This window comes from Oncorhynchus gorbuscha, linkage group LG20, assembly GCF_021184085.1.
Source record: "Oncorhynchus gorbuscha isolate QuinsamMale2020 ecotype Even-year linkage group LG20, OgorEven_v1.0, whole genome shotgun sequence".
NCBI classification, from domain to species: domain Eukaryota; kingdom Metazoa; phylum Chordata; class Actinopteri; order Salmoniformes; family Salmonidae; genus Oncorhynchus; species Oncorhynchus gorbuscha.
The window spans coordinates 37,461,593-37,479,627 of record NC_060192.1 but is presented as its reverse complement, the minus strand read 5'-3'; the positions used below and the strand labels follow the sequence as shown (position 1 = coordinate 37,479,627).

General features: G+C 46.7%; 2 protein-coding genes across 2 annotated transcripts in view; one reads left to right on the top strand and one right to left on the bottom strand.

Moving 5' to 3' along the window:
• supt20 (SPT20 homolog, SAGA complex component) overlaps positions 1–2,981 on the top strand; it is a 62,820-nt gene extending 59,839 nt beyond the window's left edge. Inside the window, 1 exon segment of the mRNA XM_046318084.1 lies at positions 2,846–2,981. Coding sequence (XP_046174040.1) covers positions 2,846–2,980 — 135 coding nt within the window. The 3' untranslated portion in view covers position 2,981.
• A 1,721-nt stretch (positions 2,982–4,702) lies between these two features.
• Positions 4,703–17,794, bottom strand: exosc8 (exosome component 8). The gene is made up of 11 exons (XM_046318086.1): positions 17,732–17,794; positions 17,405–17,441; positions 16,458–16,521; positions 14,889–14,962; positions 14,751–14,796; positions 13,150–13,255; positions 12,072–12,117; positions 11,701–11,797; positions 11,020–11,140; positions 9,466–9,572; positions 4,703–4,919 (listed from the first exon to the last, which is right to left on the bottom strand). The coding sequence occupies exons 1-11, from the start codon at positions 17,746–17,748 to the stop codon at positions 4,801–4,803; spliced, it is 834 nt and encodes a 277-aa protein (XP_046174042.1). The 5' UTR covers positions 17,749–17,794; the 3' UTR covers positions 4,703–4,800.
• Between the last annotated feature and the right edge of the window lie 241 nt (positions 17,795–18,035).

Here is an 18,035-nt window from a genome sequence, read left to right as displayed (position 1 = left end):
CTACTAGATTATACACTACTAGATTATACACTACTAGATTATACACTACTAGATTATACACTACTAGATTATACACTACTAGATTATACACTACTAGATTATACACTACTAGATTATATAATACTAGATTATACACTACTAGATTATACACTACTAGATTATACACTACTAGATTATACACTACTAGATTATATAATACTAGATTATACAAAACCATTTTTCTTTGCAGCACCAATCGTTTCAAATAGTTTTTTTTCCTTCTGTTCTCTATGTAGTAGCTACAGATCCATTCCCCTCTCATCCCGTATTTCTGTTGGGGATTGAATAACATTCAAGTAGATATAGAAGGTTTGGTTCGTACTGCTTTGATTAACAATGTATTGCTTCCACGTAAAGCATTAACAGCTATTTAAATGTTGTTTTTTGCACCTTTTTTTTGAAGTCAACAAAAAAATGTAATCGAGGACAGGTATTTAATTTGAAGTTTTAACACGTAAAGCACGAGTTTTTAAAATGTTCATTGTATCTATTCTCACCCCATTTAACTAAGTTAGTCTTGTAGAAAAAGAAAAGCACGATTGAAGTTGCTGACTTACTTTACAAACTCTGCTGGTTGCTTAGCATGGGGTTGTCTGTTGTTGCCGGGGTTACAGTTAATGAAGATCTTTCTGCTTCCGGGTCATCTTGGCCCAAAGAGAGGCTAACTTCCTTTCTGTCTGTGTCACTGGTGCTGCTTGACTGTGCCACCCCCTTCTACACTCCTAACACCCTGTCCTTACCCCCTCTCCCTCCTGTGTTGAGCCCATTTCACCTCTCCCCCATCTACCCATTTCTCCCTGTCTCTCTACTCCCCTTCACCCTCCTTGACTTCACCCCTCCACCCTCCCTCCCTTCACCCTTCCACCCTCCCTCCCTTCACCCCTCCACACTCCCTCCCTTCCACCCTCCACACTCCCTCCCTTCCACCCTCCACACTCGCTCCCTTCCACCCTCCACACTCCCTACCTTCACCCCTCCACACTCCCTCCCTTCCACCCTCCACACTCCCTACCTTCACCCCTCCACACTCCCTCCCTTCCACCCTCCACACTCCCTACCTTCACCCTTCCTCCCTCCACACTCCCTCCCTTCACCCCTCCACACTCCCTCCCTTCACCCCTCCACACTCCCTCCCTTCACCCCTCCACACTCCCTCCCTTCACCCCTCCACACTCCCTCCCTTCACCCTCCCTCCCTTCACCCCTCCACACTCCCTCCTTCCAACCCTCCAAGCTTCATCTCAGCTGTACTAACACAGAGCATCCTGTCTGTCTGACTACGACACTGGTATATGCTATAGTATGTTGTTAAACTGAGAGGATGGGTGAACATGTTCCCTGGGCCTCCCATTAGTACCAGAGCCTGTTTAATTTAAGTATATTTCTTACACTTTTGATTTTCCTGTATAGGAAAGCTCTGTTTATACAAACCAAGGAAAGCTCTGTTTATACAAACCAAGGAAAGCTCTGTTTATACAAACCAAGGAAAGCTCTGTTTATACAAACCAAGAATGATTTCCTCCATTAGCCTAGCTACATTTTCTTAATAATCAACTAAATGTGTCAAGACTGCTAGATTATTTCACTGATACTGTTATAGCTTCATGTGATGCTAATCTGATACTGTTATAGCTTCACGTGATGCTAATCTGATAGTTATAGCTGCACGTGATGCTAATCTGATACTGTTATAGCTTCACGTGATGCTAATCTGACAGTTATAATGCTAATCTGATACTGTTATAGCTTCACGTGATGCTAATCTGATAGTTATAGCTGCACGTGATGCTAATCTGATACTGTTATAGCTTCACGTGATGCTAATCTGATACTGTTATAGCTTCACGTGATGCTAATCTGATACTGTTATAGCTTCACGTGATGCTAATCTGACAGTTATAATGCTAATCTGATACTGTTATAGCTTCACGTGATGCTAATCTGATACTGTTATAGCTTCACGTGATGCTCATCTGATACTGTTATAGCTTCACGTGATGCTAATCTGATACAGTTATAGCTGCACGTTATGCTAATCTGATACAGTTATAGCTGCACATTATGCTAATCTGATACAGTTATAGATGCACGTGATGCTAATCTGATACAGTTGTAGCTGCACGTGATGCTAATCTGATAGTTATAGCTGCACGTGATGCTAATCTGATACTGTTATGGCTGCACGTGATGCTAATCTGATAGTTATAGCTGCACGTGATGCTAATCTGATACTGTTATAGCTTCACGTGATGCTAATCTGATACTGTTATAGCTTCACGTGATGCTAATCTGATACTGTTATGGCTTCACGTGATGCTAATCTGATAGTTATAGCTGCACGTGATGCTAATCTGATAGTTATAGCTGCACGTGATGCTAATCTGATACTGTTATGGCTTCATGTGATGCTAATCTGATAGTTATAGCTGCACGTGATGCTAATCTGATACAGTTATAGCTGCACGTGATGCTAATCTGATACAGTTATAGCTGCACGTGATGCTAATCTGATACAGTTATAGCTGCACGTGATGCTAATCTGATACTGTTATCTTCACGTGATGCTAATCTGATACTGTTATCTTCACGTGATGCTAACTTAATCTGATACTGTTATCTTCACGTGATGCTAATCTGATACTGTTATGGCTTCACGTGATGCTAATCTGGGTGCCAGTCTGCTGTTATGACAGAAGGTCCAAGTAAAGGGTTACCCAGAGTGCATGCCATTGAACTGACCTGTTATCTCTCTCTCTCTCTGTCTCTCTGTCTCTCTCTCTCTCCCTCTCTCTCTCTCTCTCCATCAGTTGCAATTCTTGCACCAAATGCAGCAGCAAATGGCTATGAGGGGGGCGGGGCCTCCGGGGGTGTCGCCACGGCTACATACCGCCAGCCAACCAAGAAGTAAGAGGAAGAGGAGCACACCACAGCCTCACCCCTAATCATGAAGATGATGACCCCCTACACACACACACTCATAAAATGACCCCCAGCCATCTGGTGAGCAATGCCATGGCACCTCCCCAAATCATGGAGAGAAAACCAACCCCTTCCCCTTCATGAAGACATGAATGATCCAAACTGCACTCTCCTCCCTCACTGTGGAGACTCTGCCTCCCAACTCCCTCACTGTGGAGACTCTGCCTCCCAACTCCCTCACTGCGGAGATCCTCTTGCCTCCCAACTCCCTCACTGCGGAGATCCTCTTGCCTCCCAACTCCCTCACTGTGGAGATCCTCTTGCCTCCCAACTCCCTCACTGTGGAGACTCGGTTGCCTCCCAACTCCCTCACTGTGGAGACTCGGTTGCCTCCCAACTCCCTCACTGTGGAGACTCGGTTGCCTCCCAACTCCCTCACTGTGGAGACTCGGTTGCCTCCCAACTCCCTCACTGTGGAGACTCGGTTGCCTCCCAACTCCCTCACTGTGGAGACAACAGGCAAAAATACTTGTTCTATTGTAGCGAAGAGAAGATGAAATGTATGATGTAATAATGGATAACACTTTCTCACCCAGCACCATAACACGGTCATAACCATGTCATAACACACATTTTTAGACCGGTTGTGACATGTATTGCGTTATATGGCTGTTGTGACACCTACCTGAGTGTCAAAACCTACCACACAAGGCAAAACATTCCATTGCACCGTAACCTACGTGTCAACAGTACATTTGTTATATCATTTTGTTTATTTTTAAATGTACCATATTAATTGTAATTGATGTCAGACATGCACCTAGTCCAATGCTCTGTTGTTGATGACTGGGATGAGTGCAGGACAAGACACCCTCTTTGTGACTGACACAAGGACATGTACACGAAAGGACTATCTGATTATGACGGACATAAAGTGTATTTTCTACACGTTTTTTTTTTAATATTTTTTTTAATGGAACAAAAACTTAAAAGGATTTAAAGTTTGTTTTTTTTTTTTTGTAAGGAACTTTGCCTGGGGGAAAAAACTGATTTGAGTTAGTGTGGGTTTTGACACTTTAGCAGGGGTTTTCTCCGGCTATAAAATAACAATGTCACAACCGGGGTAAATACATGGGTCATAAGTGTTGACCGTATTGAGAGGTTATGGGTGTAGAGTAAAGTGTAATCAATAATGCTTTTGGTTGGTGTGAGCCCGAATCAGGTTGTCCCGACGACCATAGAACTGTTTTTTTAGAAACAGAACCCCCACCATTTTTAAAATAACCTATTTTTGAAGTGTGTTAGGAAATTATACGTTCTTTTGTTAGTGGGAGGTGTTTCCTCCCCCCGACGGCTGTCCTGTTGTCCCCCCCCCCCCCCTGCAGCGACTCAAACAGAGCCTAACTCAGAAGACTCCTCGTCAACGACCGTGCCTGATTCCCCAATGGCTTTGGGTGCATCTGAAAATGGGTCCCTATTCCCTTCATAGTGTACTACTGTTGATCAGGCTCTGGTTAAAACTAGTGCACTATGTAGGAAATAGTGTGCCATTTTACGGTCACAGAATAGCTCTCTGCGGGAAGATGATCATGACGCCGAACAGACAACTTGTTTTCCCAGCATGCAATTGCTGAGTGCGTTTTTCATACGGCATTTTCTTGTACTAGTGTGGAGGGGGCGGGCGGCTGGGCAGTCAAGAACAAGTGTATATTTGTGTGAGACATTTCTGGGACACTGAGGCAGAATGTTTTAAATGGTCTTTATCAGCAGTTTGTTGTGATAAAGAAAATATATATTGACAGGAAAATACAACTTTTAGAGAAAAATAAACGTGTGTGTGTGTTTATTTCGGTGTCTTGTCGCTCTGTGTGACTTTGTCGATGAGTTTGCGGACCTCCCTGTGTCTCGTCGTGGCTCGGCTGATACAATCCTGAAGCTTCTCACCTGATAATGACGTACCGCCTGGAGAAGAAGAAGAGCAACAAAGGAGAGTGTTCAGACAACCGGTGACCCCGTGACCCCACTTCTAAAGAGATCAGAAAGTATTCACACCCCTTGACTTGTTCCACATTGTTGTTTACAGCCTAGAATTCAAAATGGATGAAAGTCATTTCTTTCCTCACCCAGCTACACACAATGATAGTGTCAATACATGTTAGAATCACCTTTTGGCAGTGATTACAGCTGACAGTCTTTCTGGGTAAGTCTCTTAAAGAGCTTCGCACACCTGGATTGTACAATATTTTCATAAAACTCTGTCAAGTTGGTTGTTTGTCATTACTAGACGGCCATTTTCAACTCTTGAAATGGATATAAGCCTGATTTTAATTCAAAACTGTTAACTAGGCCACTCGGGAACATTCAATGTCTTAGTGAGCAACTCCAGAGTATATTTGATATTGTGTTTAAGGTTATTCGTCCTGCTGAAAGGTGAATCTCTCTCCCAGTGTCTTGTTGGAAAGCAGACAACCAGGTTTTCCTTTAGGATTTTGCCTGCGCTTTGTTTTTGTTTTATTAAAGAGCTAACAAACCCCTTAGTCCTTGTCGATGACAAGCAGACCCATAACATGATGCAGCCACCACCATGCTTGAAAATATGAAGAGTGGTACTCCGTGATGTGTTGGATTTGCCCCAAACATAACGGTTAGTATTGCCGCAGTATTACTTTCGTGCCTTGTTGCGGAATATTTTTTATTCTTCCTCAGTTTGACCTCAGCAACTGAGTTAAAGGTCACCTGTATCTTTTGACTGGGAGCATTGATACACCATACAAAGTGTAATTATAATTGTGTTCAAAGGGATATTCAATGTCTGCTTTTTTTTAAAATCCATCTACCAATAGGTACCCTTCTTTGTGAGGCATTGGAAAACGTCCCTGGTCTTTGTGGTTGAATCTGTTTGAAATTCACTTCGACAGAGGGACCTAATGTAACAGTATAACTCTAGACCGTCCCCTCGCCCATACCCGGGCGCGAACCAGGGACCCTCTGCACACAACAACAGTCACCCACGAAGCAGTGTTACCCATCGCTCCACAAAAGCCACGGCCCTTGCAGAGCAAGGGGAACCACTACTTCAAGGTCTGAGCGAGTGACGTCACCGATTGAAACGCTAACTAAGCTAGCCGTTACACTAACATTTACTGTAATTGTATATGTGGGGTACAGAGATGAGGTAGTCAAATCAAAACACTTATTGCGAGCAGAGTATTAACTTATTTTAAAAGTATTTAGTCAGCCACCAATTGTGCAAGTTCTCCCACTTAAAAAGATGAGGCCTGTAATTTATCATAGGTACACTTCAACTATGACAGACAAAATGAGAAGAAAAAAAATCAAGAAAATCACATTGTAGGATTTTTTATTAATTTATTTGCAAATTATGGTGGAAAATAAGTATAGCCTCATCTTTTTAAGTGGGAGAACATGCACAATTGGTGGCTGACTAAATACTTGTTTTGCCCCACTGTACATGTAGGTAGGGTTATTCAAGTGACTGTGCATAGATGGAGCAGGAGCATACAAAGAGAAAACACACTGGGTTAATGAAAATAGTCTGGGTCACCATTTCAACTGCTCAGCAGTCTGGTGGCTTGGGGGTAGAAGCTGTTCAGCAGTCTAATGGCTTGGGGGTAGAAGCTGTTCAGCAGTCTGGCTTGGGGGGGTAGAGGCTGTTCAGCAGTCTGGTGGCTTGGGGGGTAGAAGCTGTTCAGCAGTCTGGTGGCTTGGGGGTAGAAGCTGTTCAGCAGTCTGGTGGCTTGGGGGTAGAAGCTGTTCAGCAGTCTGGTGGCTTGGGGGTAGAAGCTGTTCAGCAGTCTGATGGCTTGGGGGTAGAAGCTGTTCAGCAGTCTGATGGCTTGGGGGTAGAAGCTGTTCAGCAGTCTGATGGCTTGGGGGGTAGAAGCTGTTCAGCAGTCTGATGGCTTGGGGGTAGAAGCTGTTCAGCAGTCTGGTGGCTTGGGGGGTAGAAGCTGTTCAGCAGTCTGATGGCTTGGGGGTAGAAGCTGTTCAGCAGTCTGATAGCTTGGGGGGGTAGAAGCTGTTCAGCAGTCTAATGGCTTGGGGGTAGAAGCTGTTAAGGAGCCTTTGTCCTAGACTTGGCTCTCCGGTACGGCTTGCCGTGCGGTAGCAGAGAGAATACTCTGACTTGGGTGGCTGGAATCTGACCATTTTTAGGGCCTTCCTGGTATAGAGGTCCTGCATGTCAGGAAGCTTGGCCCCAGTGATATACTGTACACACTACCCTCTGTAGCGGTTTGCGGTTTGATGCCGAGGAGTTGCCATACCAGGCTGTGATGTAACTAGTCAGGATGCTCTCGATGGTGCAGCTGTAGAACTGAGGATCTGGGGACCCGTGACAAATCTTTTCCTGAGGGAGAATAGGCGTTGTAGTGCCCTCTTCGCGACTGTCTTGGTGTGTTTGTTGGTGATGTGGACACCAAGGAACTTGAAGCTCTTAACCTGCTCCACTGCAGCCCCGTCAATGTTAATGGGGGCCTGTTCGGCCCATCTTTTCCTGAAGTCAACGATCAGCTCCTTTGTCTTGCTCACTTTGAGGGAGAGGTTGTTGTCCTGGCACCACACTGCCAGTTCTCTGACCTCCCCTCTACAGGCTGTCTCATCGTTGTTGGTGATCAGGCCTACCGCCCTTGTTGTCTGCGAACTTCATGTTGCAGTGTACTTGGCCACACAATCGTGGGTGAACAGAGAGTACAGGAGGGGACCAAGCACACACCCCTGAGGGGCCCCAGTGTTAAGGATCAGCGTGGCAGACGTGTTGTTGCCTACCCTTACCACCTGGGGGCGGCCCGTCAGGAAGTACAGGATACAGTTGCAGAGGGAGGTGTTTAGTCCCAGGGTCCTTAGCTTTGAGGGCTCTATGGTGTTGAACGGCGAGCTGTACTCAACGAACAGCATTCTCATGTAGGTGTTCCTTTAGTCCAGGTGGGAAAGGGCAGTGTTGAGTGCAGTAGAGATTGTATCATCTGTGGATCTGTTGGGGCGGTATGCGTATTGGATTGGGTCGAGGGTTTCTGGGATGATGGTGTTGTGAGCCATTACCAGCCTTTCAAAGAATTTCATAGCTACAAATGTGAGTGCTACGGGTCTGTAGTCATTTGGTTAGAGCGTTGGGCCAGTAACCAGCAGGTAGCCTAGTGGTTAGAGCGTTGGGCCAGTAACCGAAAAGTTGTTGGATCAAATCCCAGAGCTGACAAGGCAGTTAACCCACTGTTCCCCTGAACAAGGCAGTTAACCCACTGTGCCCCTGAACAAGGCAGTTAACCCACTGTGCCCCTGAACAAGGCAGTTAACCCACTGTGCCCCTGAACAAGGCAGTTAACCCACTGTGCCCCTGAACAAGGCAGTTAACCCACTGTGCCCCTGAACAAGGCAGTTAACCCACTGTGCCCCTGAACAAGGCAGTTAACCCACTGTGCCCCTGAACAAGGCAGTTAACACACTGTGCCCCTGAACAAGGCAGTTAACCCACTGTGCCCCTGAACAAGGCAGTTAACCCACTGAAGATGTGAATGTTGATTATTGCAGCCCCTCCACACCTCTCTGATTCAGAGAGTTCAATGCTGAAGACACATTTCAGTTCAATACATTGTTGGACAACTGACTAGGTATCCCACCTTCCCTTTTCCCATGTAGGTGGGATACCTTGGTGTTCTTGGGCACAGGGATTATGAGGTATTACAGACTCGGTTAGGGAGAGGTTGCCAGTTGGTCACGCATGCTCTGAGTACACGTCCTGGTAATCCGTCTATGAATGTTGACCTGTTTAAAAGTCTTACTCACATTGGCTACGGAGAGCGTGATCATAGTCGTCTAGAACAGCTGGTGCTGTCACGCATGTTTCAGTGTTGTTTGCCTCAAAGCGAGCATAGAGGACATTGGGCAGCTTGGGGCTGGTTTTCCCTTTGAAATCCGTGATAGTTTGCAAATCCTGCCACATCCAATGAGTGTCAGAGCCAGTGTAGTTGGATTCAATCTTAGTCCTGTATTGATGCTTTACCTGTTGTTCCCGAGGGCTGTATTTTCAATGAGCATCGGGACGAGTTCTCTCTCCTTGAAAGTGGCAGCTCTAGCCTTTAGCTCAGTGCGGATGTTGCCTGCTATCCATGGCTTCTGGTTGGGATATGTACGTACGGTCACTGCGGGGACGACGTCGCCGATGATTTGGGTCTGGGTAGTGGCGGATTTAGTACTGAGAAGTGAGGACTAGGGAAGGAGCTAGAGATTGACAGGCGGGTTAATTTGGGCAGTGACTTTAGGAGTGGTTAGGGGACCAGACAGTGTGGTAAGGTTAGGGGACCAGACAGTGACTATAGGAGTGGGTTAGGGGACCAGACAGTGACTATAGGAGTGGGTTAGGGGACCAGACAGCGTGGTAAGGTTAGGGGACCAGACAGTGTGGTAAGGTTAGGGGACCAGACAGTGTGGTAAGGTTAGGGGACCAGACAGTGTGGTAAGGTTAGGGGACCAGACAGTGTGACTCTCTAACCTGGCTTGTGGAGGGCACAGAGTCGCTCTTCCTCGTCTGTTACCACTGTGATTGTAGCTGTAGACAGGCTCTCTTCCTCAGCGGTGGGGTCGACAATCATTATAGAGCTACACAGGACAGAACCATATAACACAGTGGTCACCAACCAGTCGATCGCAAGCACCTGGTCGATCTTCCAAGGCATTCCTAGTCTATCACCAAACATTTCTGCAGAAAAGACACAGATAATGACTTGTGATTCTTTTTTTTTGTCTTTGTGTTGAGCTGTTGGCGGTAGCTACACTTTAATCGGAAGCCCCGTATTGAAAGCCCTGCAGTTTTGTTATTATTAGCTTCTCGTTGTGTTGATTTTAATATTGAGGAATATTTCACTTTCTCTGGTCATCGGAACAACATGAATTTGTGCCTGAGGTAGATACGGTGTGACTTGAGTTTCGCCATCAGGTGGAAGACCTTGTCCCCTCTCTCCGGTCTCTCCGGTCAGTCTCACCAGAGGAAAGGAAGGAGAGAGAAGGCAGGTACCGTGAGAGACAGACTCTCTGCTGCTCTCCCCTTCCCTCAGCTGAGACTAATGCAGTGTTCAAAACAACTAGGAACTCGGATATCTCCGAAATCCGACTTCGGTGTATGAGGACAGGCATATAATATGCTGATAATGCATCAGGACAGGCATATAATATGATGTGATAATGCATCAGGACAGGCATATAATATGATGTGATAATGCATCAGGACAGGCATATAATATGCTGTGATAATGCATCAGGACAGGCATATAATATGCTGTGATAATGCATCAGGACAGGCATATAATATGCTGTGATAATGCATCAGGACAGGCATATAGCCAATATGCTGAGAATACATCAGGACAGGCATAGAGCCAATATGCTGAGAATGCATCAGGACAGGCATAGAGCCAATATGCTGTGATAATGTATCAGGCCAGGCATAGAGCCAATATGCTGTGATAATGTATCAGGCCAGGCATAGAGCCAATATGCTGTGATAATGTATCAGGCCAGGCATAGAGCCAATATGCTGTGATAATGTATCAGGCCAGGCATAGAGTCAATATGCTGTGATAATGTATCAGGCCAGGCATAGAGCCAATATGCTGTGATAATGTATCAGGCCAGGCATATAGCCAATATGCTGTGATAATGTATTAGGACAGGCATATAGCCAATATGATGTGATAATGTATTAGGACAGGCATATAGCCAATATGATGTGATAATGTATTAGGACAGGCATATAGCCAATATGATGTGATAATGCATCAGACCTACTGCACAAACTTTATTAGGTTAACGTCCTTTTTTAAGTCATGAAAAATCAAATTGGAGTGGCAGATCTCGGCTGTGAAAGTGATCTTGACTCAGAAAATGTTGGTGACCACTGATATAATATCTAAATGATAACTCACGTCACAATATGTCCACAGTAAAGAATTATAATTCACATAGTTTAAAATGAAGCTTAAATCTCCTCTCTGGGTGTGAACTAAAAACAGGAAATGGCCCTGAGTGATGGTGAATGAAAGACACTTACTCATCGAACACAATGAAAGAGGCCCCTACAGGGTGTTTGTGGATGTTCAGACCTCTCCTGTTCTCCAGGGTCACCTCAGGAACCTCTGTCTCTTTGTTGACCGTCACCTCTGGGAGACGCGCTGTGTGAAACCAGGCGACAAGGGCATTATATATTATAGCAAAATGTCAGGCGGTTTCCAAAAATAAGATATTTTTTAAAATCAGGAATTGCTATTTTTCCCCTAAGGTCATACTAAGAATGTTGTATACAGCCATGAGGTCAATACGATTACAATAGTAGCTGGTTACTGTTAAATGTTGAGCCAATCACATCCCTCAAAAAAAATGTTTTTTTTTTTAAACTCAGACAGGAAGTGACAGTGTCACAGGCAGGATCTGAACCAGAGGTCTCCCATAGGGAGAGAAACCAGCGTCTTTACCTCCAGACCAAGAGGAAATTCCTCCCGACACTGTTTTTTTTGGGGTTAGCATCAGAAATCCTGAGCCACAGTCATGTACACTACATCAGCACAGTGAAAACGTCAGTAGGGGTGTATTCATTAGTCACAAAACGTCACAAAACGTTTTGTCTGTTGCAAACTCTAAAGGAAATGCTTGTTTTTGTTGTTGTTGCAAAACCTTTTGTGTTTAAAAATGTTTTGCAACGCAGTCGGACTAATGAATAGACCCCAGGTCTCACCGTTCTGAAGAGCTGCCAGCAGGGCGATGAGACAGGCGTCCAACAAGTTGCCGTCATAGTCCAGACACATGATGTCACAGTACAGGACCCAACACAGCTAGAGAACAGCAGAGCCAAGTATCAGAATCACAGCCAGCTGAAAACTAGAGATCAGTAAAACGGGCAATGTGAGGTGGTTGAGGTCAAGTTCATTTCCTAATCAATCTGAGTACAGTGAAATTCAAATTCTCTTACAATGCTTTTCAACGAGGAACACTCGGAATGTGGTCTTGCATGTGAATTGCAATGGAAATGATCCCCAACATGTATTAAATGTATTAAGCTGTGATAGTAAAACACAGTGTGTAACAGTCCTCTCTGTGTCAAACTACCTTTCCTTTCACAATGCACAAGTCCTCTTTCTGGATGACGGCAGAGCTGCAAGGCAAAATAATGTTTACAAACATCCACGGAAATACACGACATTTGAACATGCCAGTAACCATTTGAGGCTCGTCAAATAGCTGTTACGCTAAAAAGGGCATCATCATCATCATCATCATCATGTTCACAGTATTATTCCAACCTCATAGTATGGAGATGTACACAGAGTGTACAAAACATTAGGAACACCTGCTCTTTCCATGACATAGACGGACCAGGTTAAATCTGTGATCCCGTATTGATGTCAGCTGTTAAATCCACTTCAGTCAGTGTAGATGAAGGGGGCGAAACAGGTTAAATAAGGCTTTTTAAGCCTTGAGACAGTTGAGACAGGGATCGTGTATGTGTACCATTCAGAGGGTGAATGGGACAAGACAAAATATTTAAGTGCCTTTGAACGGGGTACGGGAGTAGGTGCCAGGCGCACCGGTTTGTGTCAAGAACGGCAAAGCTGCTGGGTTTTTCACACCCAGCAGTTTCCCGCGTGTATCAAGAACGGTCCACCACTCAAAGGACATCCAGCCAACTTGACACAGCTGTGAGAAGCATTGGAGTCGACATGGGCCAGCATCCCTGTGGGAAGCATTGGAGTCTACATGGGCCAGCATCCCTGTGAGAAGCATTGGAGCCGACATGGGCCAGCATCCCTGTGGGAAGCATTGGAGCAGACATGGGCCAGCATCCCTGTGAGAAGCATTGGAGCCGACATGGGCCAGCATCCCTGTGGGAAGCATTGGAGCCGACATGGGCCAGCATCCCTGTGGGAAGCATTGGAGCCGACATGGGCCAGCATCCCTGTGGGAAGCATTGGAGCCGACATGGGCCAGCATCCCTGTGGAACGCTTTAGACACCTTGTAGTTTCCATTCCCCCCGACGAATAGAGGCTGTTCTGAGGGCTAAAAAAGGGGAGAGCGCAACTCAATAGTAGGAAGGCGTTCTTAATGTTTTGTACACTCAGTGTATATAATACAACAGGAACATGTTTGTTTTTTTAAACTGCCCTGGACCTTTAAACACAGAGTTACCTCTCTATGACATCAGCGATGAACTGGCTGGCGGCCTGAGCCTGTTCTCCTGGAGGTCCAGGACGGAACCGAGACGAACACAGAGGAGGCAGGTCTACATTGGGTACTGAGAGAGAGACAGGTCAAATACACAGAGGAGGCAGGTCTACATTGGGTACTGAGAGAGAGACAGGTCAAATACACAAAGGAGGCAGGTCTACATTGGGTACTGAGAGAGAGACAGGTCAAATACACAGAGGAGGCAGGTCTACATTGGGTACTGAGAGAGAGACAGGTCAAATACACAGAGGAGGCAGGTCTACATTGGGTACTGAGAGAGAGACAGGTCAAATACACAGAGGAGGCAGGTCTACATTGGGTACTGAGAGAGAGAGACAGGTCAAATACACAGAGGAGGCAGGTCTACATTGGGTACTGAGAGAGAGACAGGTCAAATACACAGAGGAGGCAGGTCTACATTGGGTACTGAGAGAGAGACAGGTCAAATACACAGAGGAGGCAGGTCTACATTGGGTACTGAGAGAGAGACAGGTCAAATACACAGAGGAGGCAGGTCTACATTGGGTACTGAGAGAGAGAGAGAGACAGGTCAAATACACAGAGGAGGCAGGTCTACATTGGGTACTGAGAGAGAGACAGGTCAAATACACAGAGGAGGCAGGTCTACATTGGGTACTGAGAGAGAGAGACAGGTCAAATACACAGAGGAGGCAGGTCTACATTGGGTACTGAGAGAGAGACAGGTCAAATACACAGAGGAGGCAGGTCTACATTGGGTACTGAGAGAGAGACAGGTCAAATACACAGAGGAGGCAGGTCTACATTGGGTACTGAGAGAGAGACAGGTCAAATACACAGAGGAGGCAGGCAGGTCTACATTGGGTACTGAGAGAGAGAGACAGGTCAAATACACAGAGGAGGCAGGTCTACATTGGGTACTGAGAGAGAGACAGGTCAAATACACAGAGGAGGCAGGTCTACATTGGGTACTGAGAGAGAGAGACAGGTCAAATACACAGAGGAGGCAGGTCTACATTGGGTACTGAGAGAGAGAGACAGGTCAAATACACAGAGGAGGCAGGTCTACATTGGGTACTGAGAGAGAGACAGGTCAAATACACAGAGGAGGCAGGTCTACATTGGGTACTGAGAGAGAGACAGGTCAAATACACAGAGGAGGCAGGTCTACATTGGGTACTGAGAGAGAGAGACAGGTCAAATACACAGAGGAGGCAGGTCTACATTGGGTACTGAGAGAGAGACAGGTCAAATACACAGAGGAGGCAGGTCTACATTGGGTACTGAGAGAGAGACAGGTCAAATACACAGAGGAGGCAGGTCTACATTGGGTACTGAGAGAGAGACAGGTCAAATACACAGAGGAGGCAGGTCTACATTGGGTACTGAGAGAGAGAGACAGGTCAGAGACTTATACATACAGTATATATACACACACACACCCCCCCGTGCTACTCAGCAAGGGAATGTAAAGTTGTTGAAACAACAACTAGTCATGTGTTTTTTTTGCTCTCCATCTTTGTAAAACTAGTATACAGAAATCCCAGAAGGTAACTCTTCCACCTATTAGTTCTTCCACTTACCAATGTAGCCTTTATTAGGCGCATCTACTGCTGGGCTTGTCAGTTCCTGTGGATCACATACAACAGGGAATGAGTTGGGTTGTTTGGGTCAGTAAGGTTCTGCTTTAGTTCTTTACTTGAGGACAGGTTACTATTCACCCCTTTGATGCCACACATGACCGTGGTGTTTCCAATCTTCACCAGGGCTGAGCCGTCTGCTGTGGATATAGAACCTGGAGAGAGAGAGATGAAGAGGATGAGAGAGACACATGACCGTGGTGTTCCCAATCTTCACCAGGGCTGAGCCGTCTGCTGTGGATATAGAACCTGGAGAGAGAGAGATGAAGAGGATGAGAGAGACACATGACCGTGGTGTTCCCAATCTTCACCAGGGCTGAGCCGTCTGCTGTGGATATAGAACCTGGAGAGAGAGAGATGAAGAGGATGAGGGAGAGAGGCACATGGGGGAGATGGAAGAGGATGGGGGAGAGAGAGAGACATGGAACAGGATGAGGGAGAGAGAGAGACATGGGGAGATGGAAGAGGATGGGGGAGAGAGAGAGACATGGGGAGATGGAAGAGGATATGAGAGAGACAGACATGGGGAGATGGAAGAGGATATGAGAGAGACGTGGGGGGAGAGAGAGACGTGGGGGGAGAGAGAGAGAGACGTGGGGGAGAGGGAGAGACGTGGGAGGGGCGGGAGAGACGTGGGAGGGGCGGGAGAGACGTGGGAGGGGCGGGAGAGACGTGGGAGGGGCGGGAGAGACGTGGGAGGGGCGGGAGAGACGTGGGAGGGGCGGGAGAGACGTGGGAGGGGCGGGAGAGACGTGGGAGGGGCGGGAGAGACGTGGGAGGGGCGGGAGAGACGTGGGAGGGGCGGGGGAGACGTGGGAGGGGCGGGAGAGACGTGGGAGGGGCGGGAGAGACGTGGGAGGGGCGGGAGAGACGTGGGAGGGGCGGGAGAGACGTGGGAGGGGCGGGAGAGACGTGGGGGGGGGGAGAGACGTGGGGGGGCGGGAGAGACGTGGGGGGCGGGAGAGACGTGGGGGGCGGGAGAGACGTGGGGGGCGGGAGAGACGTGGGGGGGCGGGAGAGATGTGGGGGGGGGGAGAGATGTGGGGGGAGACGGGAGACGATGTGGGGGGGGGAGAGACGTGGGGGAGACGGAAGAGGATATGAGAGAGAGACGTGGGGGAGAAGAGGAGACATGGGGGAGACGGAAGAGGATATGAGAGAGAGACGTGGGGGAGACGGAAGAGGATATGAGAGAGAGACGTGGGGGAGACGGAAGAGGATATGAGAGAGAGACGTGGGGGAGACGGAAGAGGATATGGGAGAGAGACGTGGGGGGAGACGGAAGAGGATATGAGAGAGAGACGTGGGGAGAGAGAGAGAGGTGGGGAGAGAGAGACGTGGGGGGAGAGAGACGTGGGGAGAGAGAGACGTGGGGGGAGAGAGAGACGTGGGGAGAGAGAGTGGGGGAGAGAGAGACGTGGGGAGAGAGAGAGAGAGACGGGGGAGAGAGAGACGTGGGGAGAGAGAGACGTGGGGAGAGAGAGACGTGGGGAGAGAGAGACGTGGGGAGAGAGAGACGTGGGGAGAGAGAGACGTGGGGAGAGAGAGACGTGGGGAGAGAGAGACGTGGGGAGAGAGAGACGTGGGGAGAGAGACGGGGGAGAGAGAGACGTGGGGGGGTTAAACTGATCAAAGTTCAGTTGTTCTCACCTATATTCAATGTTGTGGTTCTGAATTCACCCAGCTCCCTTCCATCAGGACGGCAGTTCTCTTTCTGCAGAGAACAGTTCACCATTACCATCATGGTTTGTTCAGGGAATCATATTCTAACAGTTCACCATCATGGTTTGTTCAGGGAATCATATTCTAACAGTTCACCATCATGGTTTGTTCAGGGAATCATATTCTAACAGTTCACCATTACCCTCATGGTTTGTTCAGGGAATCATATTCTAACAGTTCACCATTACCATCATGGTTTGTTCAGGGAATCATATTCTAACAGTTCACCATTACCATCATGGTTTGTTCAGGGAATCATATTCTAACAGTTCACCATCATGGTTTGTTCACATATTCAACAGTCATCATGGTTTGTTCAGGGAATCATATTCTAACAGTTCACCATCACCATCATGGTTTGTTCAGGGAATCATATTCTAACAGTTCACCATCATGGTTTGTTCAGGGAATCATATTCTAACAGTTCACCATCATGGTTTGTTCAGGGAATCATATTCTAACAGTTCACCATCATGGTTTGTTCAGGGAATCATATTCTAACAGTTCACCATCATGGTTTGTTCAGGGAATCATATTCTAACAGTTCACCATTACCATCATGGTTTGTTCAGGGAATCATATTCTAACAGTTCACCATTACCATCATGGTTTGTTCAGGGAATCATATTCTAACAGTCAGTGTCAAGTCCACATAACTAGCCTAACATTTACAAAGGTGAAAAGTCATGTGTAAGACAGAGGAGGCTGCTGAGGGGAGGACGGCTCATAATAATGGCTGGAACGGAGCAAATGGAATGGTATCAAACCACGTGTTTGATGTTTTTGATACAATTCCACTCCAGCCATTACCACGAGCCCGTCCTCCCCAATTAAGGCACCACCAACCTCCTGTGGTGTAAGACAGCGCTACTAACCAGAAAACTCCGGTGGTATTCCAAGGGCTCAGCAGTTCTGGGGACACAAATTCAACTAGTTAGAATAACTGACTAGCTAATTAACGTTAGATGGCAAACAACCTTGCTAACTAATGTTCGTTGTGTCAGTAGCCTGTAAGGTCTGTGGAGCCAGAGAGCATCTGATCTGTGTTGGATACTACTGAATAGCCCAACGAGCCATTACACGATTAGCCTGCGTGTCGAACAAGCCTCTGATCCGTGGGTAGTCTTATCATTTCGGAGACGTGTAAGGATCTCAGACAGTTCATATAGGTTATTTGATGAATGTAAAAAATGTACACTTACTTGAATCCAGCCGCCATGGTGTTTTTATTAACCACGTGGGCTCGTCTGATGTTCTGACGTCAGAACGGAAGCCCACAAATCCGTCTCGGTTCCTGGAAACTCAATTTAAGAAGTGTTTTGATTGTAATCGCAAAGTTATCGCGAAACCAGATCAACTTGCACATTTAAGCCTTGAATTCATCTTGTATTTTTTTTTTTTATATATAATAAATAAATAAATAAATATTGTCAAATAAAAAGGATTAGAAGGCAAAGAATAATCGTTGCACACGTTCACACTCCAAGACAGCAGGGGTCAGAGTTT

Coding starts and splice junctions, on each gene's coding strand:
- exosc8 (XM_046318086.1), bottom strand. Junction 14,797..14,888: donor TCATGTGTGGCATCAAAGGG/GTGAATAGTAAC, acceptor TGTGATCCACAG/GAACTGACAAGCCCAGCAGT. Junction 9,573..11,019: donor TCTTTCATTGTGTTCGATGA/GTAAGTGTCTTT, acceptor TGTCCTGTGTAG/CTCTATAATGATTGTCGACC.